At 50.1% G+C, this 6,696-nt stretch overlaps 1 protein-coding gene across 4 annotated transcripts in view; it reads left to right on the forward strand.

Moving 5' to 3' along the window:
- The window catches only part of BSDC1 (BSD domain containing 1), a 21,834-nt gene extending 15,144 nt beyond the window's left edge, over positions 1–6,690 (forward strand). For all 4 annotated transcript variants that reach the window (XM_015408071.1, XM_015408073.1, XM_015408072.1 and 1 more), the window contains 3 exons: positions 2,446–2,955; positions 4,095–4,198; positions 5,523–6,690. In XM_015408071.1, coding sequence (XP_015263557.1) covers positions 2,446–2,955; positions 4,095–4,198; positions 5,523–5,555 — 647 coding nt within the window. In that variant the 3' untranslated portion in view covers positions 5,556–6,690. The remainder of the gene's footprint in view (positions 1–2,445; positions 2,956–4,094; positions 4,199–5,522) is intronic.
- The last annotated feature ends 6 nt before the right edge of the window (positions 6,691–6,696 follow it).

The raw sequence follows: 6,696 nt of genomic DNA on the forward strand, positions 1-6,696 counted from the left end.
AAGAGAAAGACAGAGAAGGGGGACACAGAGCGAGAGGAAGAAGGAAGGTACCCACAGCCTTCCCACCCCAACTTGGCTCGCACACACAAACACACACACTCTCCTGCCTCCCCCAACAGTGCTGGCCGCGGCAGACCCACGAGGGCTGCTGGGCCACATTGCCGAGGGGATAAGGAGAGTGCCCATGGCCCCCCCACCCTGGCTCTCTCTCACACACACACACTGGAGTACCCTGACAGTCCCCACCAGATCAACAAAAACAATTCCCGCCAGCCCACCTGAGCCTGACAAAAACAATCCCTGCCAGCCTGCTCCCGGCCACCCACCCCCAAAACAGTCCCCGCCAGCCCGGGTGCTCCCGGCCCCCCGCAAAAAAACAGTCCCCACCAGCCCTTACGCCAAACAGTCCTTGCTATCCACACCCAGCCCTACTTATCTTTCTAGCTCCAGGCGGCAGGAGATAGCACATGAGGGCTATTGCCACTGAGGGCTGCTGGGGGCGGGGCCTGTTTACTTTACTGCCAGAACACTGTTCCGGCCCAAAATTACCCCAGGTATTTGTCACGGAACTCTCCCCATGTTATTATGTAACAGTTGGTTAGCACATCAGCAAATACGCTATTGCTTTAAATTTGTGACGGGCAAATGCTGATGTTTAAACTGTCAGGTTGATTGTGACAGAGGTGACCATCTCTCTTGACAAAGGTTGATTGTGAAGGGACCAAATCTGGCCCCAGTGTTCCTGATTACTGTGAGACAGAAGGCTGTGTGCCTGCTGGCCTTGTGTTGGTTAGAACATAAGAACATAAGAGACGCCAATGTTGGATCAGGCCAAAGGCCCATCCAGCCCAACACTCTGTATCACACAGTGGCCAGAAATACCAGCGCCATCAGGAGGTCCACCAGTGGGGCCAGGACATTAGAAGCCCTCCCACTGTTGACCCTCCCCCAAGCACCAAAAAGACAGAGCATCACTTGCCCCAGAGCCCCTATCTATACCTTGTGGCTAATAGCCACTGATGGACCTCTGCTCCATATGCTTATCTAATTTCCTTTTGAAGCCGTCCATGCTTGTAGCCGCCACCACTTCCTGTGGCAGTGAATTCCATGTGTTAATCACTCTTTGGGTGAAGAAGTACTTCTTTTATCCGTTCTAACCCGACCGCTCAGCAATTTCATGGAGTGCCCACGAGTTTTTGTATTGTGAGAAAGGGAGAAAAGTACCTCTTTCTCTACCTGCTCTTTCCCATGCATAATCTTATAAACCTCAATCATGTCACCCCTCAGTCGTCGTTTCTCCAAGCTAAAGAGCCCTAAGCGCCTTAACCTTGCCTCATAGGGAAAGTGTTCCAACCCTTTTATCATTCGAGTTGCCCTTTTCTGCACTTTTTCCAAAGCTATAATATCCTTTTTAAGGTGTGGTGACCAGAACTGCACACAGTATTCCAAATGAGGTCGCACCATTGATTTATATAGGGGCATTATGATATTGGCTGATCTGTTTTCAATACCCTTTCCTAATAACCCCCAGCATAGCATTGGCCTTCTTTATTGCAGTCACACACTGTCTCGACATTTTCAGTGAGTTATCTACTACAGCTCCAAGATCTCTCTCTTGATCAGTCTCTGCCAGTTCAGACCCCATCAATGTGTATTTATATTTAGGATTTTTGGCTCCAATGTGCATCACCTTGCACTTGGCCACATTGAACCCCATTTGCCATGTTGACGCCCACTCGCCCATCCTTGACAGATCCCTTTGGAGTGCCTCACAATCTTCACTGGTTTTCACCACCCTGAACAACTTCGTATCATCCGCAAATTTAGCCACTTCACTGCTTACTCCCATCTCCAAATCATTAATGAAAAAAAGCAGTGGACCAAGTACTGATCCCTGCTGTACCCCACTGCTTACCACCCTCCACTGAGAAAATTGCCCATTTATCAGAGCTGGTGGTTAGTTAGGCCCTGTGTAAGCATTCCGCTGTTCCGTAAGGCTGCCAGGCACTCTGGAGCTTGTTGCCTTGTCCCTTCTTCTTGGGCTTACTCAAGGTTGTGTGTTGCAGCACCACATGAGTATTTGTTGTTTTGGGGCAGGCGACCAAAGTATTTCCAGTAGTGACTTCCTGCTGGAGCATCAGTCCTGCCCTTTGAGCTCAGAAGTGGCATACAAAATAGGCCTGACTTGGCATAATCATGCTGATGGGAAGAGAAAACCACCACTGTTCTAGAAGTTCGTTTGGGCAGCAAGTTCTTTGGTTGGGCTTAAGTCTGGTATACATCCTTCTGTTTTGACTTGCCTCAGACGGGGGGAAGGAAGATTGAAAGGAAGAGGGCTTTTACCTGCTAAACATTCCACTGTGCTCTTCCTGTGAAATTGTGTGCTGCCTGTCACACCATCAGTCAAACCCTTCCCCCCCCCCCTTCCTGCCTTTCTTGCCACAGAGGAGTTCCTTGGGTCGTCACCAGCCCCCCAGTTTCATGTCAACATTCAGTCTCTCCAAGAGATGAAGCCACCCTCCCCCATCTCTGCAGAATTTGTCACTCCGACCCTGGAGGCATCCGTGGAAAGCTGGGCTATGCTGAGCACCCCAGTGGAGGTCACCCCGTCGGAAAGCAGTGAGAGCATCTCCTTGGTGACTCAAATCGCAACCCCCCTGGCCGTACCTACTGCCCCTTTACAGACTGGAGCCCAGCTCTTTGGGGCAGGAGACCTCTCTCAGAGGCTGCAGGAAGCGAGTGCGGAAGAGCCGGCCTCATCACCAAAGCCAGAAGAGCCCATGCGGCCTCCTCCAGCCTCACAGGAAGTGAAGCCTTCTCCGGAGAAGCCCAAGGAGCAAGTGGAGAACAAGCTGGCAAACAGGATAGAGAGGGAGGATGGACCCACAGATCTGCGAGTCTTTGAACTCAACTCGGACAGCGGGAAATCCACACCCTCCAATAACGGGAAGAAAGGTGAGTTCCTGAAATAGTGCAACAAGCAACCCCAGTTTTGTAGGTCTGTTGCTGTAGTTGTGGGTGTTGCATATGATCACTTCATGTGCAAATGTGTCCTCATTTGCTGATCTCTGGGATAGACACATTCCACATTTATGTAGTGCAGGTGTGAATGTGTGGAAATCCATGCAGCCCTGACAGCAGGGATTGTTTTCTGTTGTGGATTTTGGTGACTCTTTGAGTTACATGATGGGAGGTGTTTCAAGGGAGACCCTTCCCAAGCAGCTCTCATTTTCAGGGTCAGTGCAGCTACCCCAACCCCTGTGCTGAGGGTTGACCTCCTCCGGAGTGCCCTTGGCCCCCCCCCCCACCCCTGCCATAGCATCACCACTGCTTGCCTTTCTGTCCTTTGGAGGCATGGCTGGGGCCAGGGAGTTCAGGGCAGCAGCCAAAGTAATCAGCGGTCAGGTAATGTCTGTCTCCCCCCCCCCACACACACACAGCCTTGCTACTGATGCCCCGCACTCAGCCGTCAGGAGCAGGTTGGGCAGCAAAAACTGTCCTGAAAAGGGCCCCAGGCCTGTCCCTTCTGATGGAGGTGGAAAGGAGGAGCAGGCGCCTGTGGGGCTGGAGCTGCTGTGGCTGCTCGTGACCTCCCGTCCTTTCAGGGTTGTGGCAGCAGCTGCTCTTGCATGCTCAGTGCAGAGGCAGCTGCCCGCACCTGGCTGCAGCTACTTGTGCTTCCCGGTGCGGCTGCGTGCTTGCACTCCAGCACTCAGGCAGCTGCACGATTACAGCTGTGGTAGTGATGACCACCTCTCCCTGGGTGAGGGCCACTCCTTGCTGGGGGGCGGGGTGCACCTGGCAGGGGGTGGGGATGGTCCCGGGCAGTGTTCCCTCTAAGCTGAGTTAGTGTGAGCTAGCTCACCGTTTTTTAGCCTCCGGCTCACACATTTTTGTCTTAGCTCAGGAAGGATGGCTCCAAAGCAACTAATTTATGCAGTAGCCAAATTGCTCACTCACAACTTTCATGCCAGTAGCTCACAAAGTAGCATTTTTGCTCACAAGACTCCACAGCTTAGAGGGAACATTGGTCCCGGGGCTTCTGTTCAGGGCTTCAGAATCGCTTAGACACCCCCTGCTCCCATTTGTTTCAGGCTCCAGCACAGATGTCAGCGAGGACTGGGAAAAGGACTTTGACTTGGACATGACCGAGGAAGAGGTGCAGCTGGCACTCTCCAAGGTGGATATCTCTGAGGAGGTCAGTGTTTGCAGCAGCCTGTGGCCTTTCCTGGCTAGTGAAGGCCCTCCAAAAGCTCCTGGTGGAGGAGGTGACTTTCTTTATTCCACCTGGGAGAAGCCCCTGAATGCTTTTGGGATGCGGATATGCGTTTCTTCGCTGGCAAAAACTCTGAGTGCTATTTGAAATTTGCATGTTTTTTGTTGCCTGTGCTGAATGTGCTCTTCCTAGAATAGGGGATTCAATACAATTGGCTCCCTTTCTAGGCATCTCCTTTTTTTGTTCCTGACTGCCTAAGCCATATTTACAAGTCCAGGGAAAAAACCATGTTGGCATTCATCCAGTAAGCATTCCAACCCCTTCTTCAATGGGCTGCATTGGCAGACATCGCTGGCAGTCCCTCTTCTGGTGGGAAAAGAGCCTTGGAGGCTGTAAATCACTTCAGACAAAAGAGAGTCATTCCCCTTGAAAGACTTTTACAAATAAAAAGATGGGATGTGGTGTGTGTGTTGAAATGTAGGTGTCTTGAAGTTGGTTCCCCTTCTCCATCCACTGGTGGTCAAATGAGTGTCATGCATCCCTCAGCTCAGTTTAATAAGCTTCCACTGATTTATCGGGGAGGCTGAACTTGAAGTGGTGAAGCTGAAGATTAAGAGTGCTTCTGTTCTGAAGCTGTTTTGGTTCTCTTGTGTTACTGTCGTGAGGAACAGAAATGAAATTTAAATCTGCCGTTTTCTTCTTACCTTCAGTGGTAGTTTTCCTGTGCTGTATTTTAAGTTTTGTTGCACTTCCTTCAGTATCTCCATGTGGTGATGTGTTGGTGATGTGCAATGAGATTTTACAGTTCACAGGCAGATGATTAGCTAATTTTAAAACTCTTTTAATTAGAAGGCTGTTGTCTTCCGTCTATATTTGAGTCTAGGAGCACCTTAAAGACCAAAACAGTTCTCCAGAGTATAAGCTTTCAGGGTCAGATCTGGCAAAATGAAGTCTGAATCACAAAAGTTATATAAGAAAACTTTGTTGGTCTTTAAAGTACCATTGGACTTGAGTTTTTGTTTTGCCCAATATACTAACACCACTATCCACCTGACAGTGCCCTTCTGTAATGTGGTTTTTGTTTTGAATATTTTCAAGAGAGTCACTTGTATTCAGGTTGATGTAATTAAACATGTATCAGTGGCATTTGATCATTTGACTTTTAACTGACATATTACCATTTTTTTGGCTGTTTATAATCTACTTCAGCATTTTATGAAGCAGCTGTCAATGCTGAGGCAGTTTTGTCCTTCTTGGGCATCCTATCTAACACCATACTCCTGTGCTTTCTCTCTCCCATCTATAGCTGGATGATGAAGAATGGGAAAACTGGGAGTAGTAGCCGTTGCTCCCTGTGCCGTGCATCCTGGGCTCGTCCCCTGCCCCACCCCCTCCTCTGCACCATCCAATGTGAATTAAATCACAAAGCAACTGGTCTCTCTTCCTGTGTAAATGTGTTCCAGGCTGGATGCATCTCATCTCTGCTAAAAAAACCCTGTTGGGGGATCTTGGACCACAGCACACTTGGATTCTGATGGTGGCTGGTATCGCATGAGGGGGTGCTGAAGAACATTGTTCTGGGGTGTGTGCATGTATAGAAAGTGGCACTAGGCACATCTTTCCAGTGGATCCTCTGGACTCAGTCTACTCTTGGAACTGCCCCAGTGTGGATTTTTAGTTTTTCTTTTTTCGGCTTGAGGTGGATGTCAAGTGATGGTGGGTTTGGGGGGGGGAATAGCTGGACGATAGGGTGGGGGAGAGTGTCCCTGAGTTTTATTGCACCTATAGGAGAAAGGATTGTTCTTGATCACTCACTCTATAGGCTGGCATTTTGCTGGCTGCATTCCCCTTTGTGTGACTTTACTGAAATGCAGCAATGGGTTTTCTTGGGGAGGACTTGTGGGTAAATCCCTTTTTCCCATTGTGACCCACAAACCAGTCATAAGGGAGGAGAACCTGTAGCATGGCCACAGGCAGACTTTTCACCCCCCATGTGCTTCCCCACATAGCAGCTCAGTTTTCCCCCCAGGAACTGGAACACCTCCCTACCTCAGTTTCCCTCCCATGTTTCTGGCCCGTTCTTTCTTCTCCCTTGCAGGACTTGAAGCACTTTTTAAACCTTGGGGAAAAAATTGCACAGAATCAGGAACCATCTCCTACGGAAGCCGCCGTGCAGTGACTGGGAGTTTGACAGGAGGCCTCCCCCTTGGGTGGTGCCTTCCATCTTTGGAGAGCCCTCTTGCTTACGTCATTAGCTCAGTTCCTCTTGGCTGGTTGCCCTGCTAGACTTGCATCAGTGGCATGGTCTGCTCTGAAGGGCTTGTGTTTGCCAAAACCTCTTGCTTTTCTTCTTTCCGTTGTGCTGATGCCATTTGGTAGCATCCATGGATCCGTCCACCGGCGTCCATCTGAGGCCCCTCTGGAAGCCCTTCTTCGCCATGCTGAGCATCGCCTGTCCTCCACCCCTTCAGGGAACCTAT

Source organism: Gekko japonicus, unplaced genomic scaffold (genome assembly GCF_001447785.1).
Source record: "Gekko japonicus isolate JY-2015 unplaced genomic scaffold, Gekko_japonicus_V1.1 scaffold36, whole genome shotgun sequence".
Taxonomy (NCBI): Eukaryota; Metazoa; Chordata; class Lepidosauria; order Squamata; family Gekkonidae; genus Gekko; species Gekko japonicus.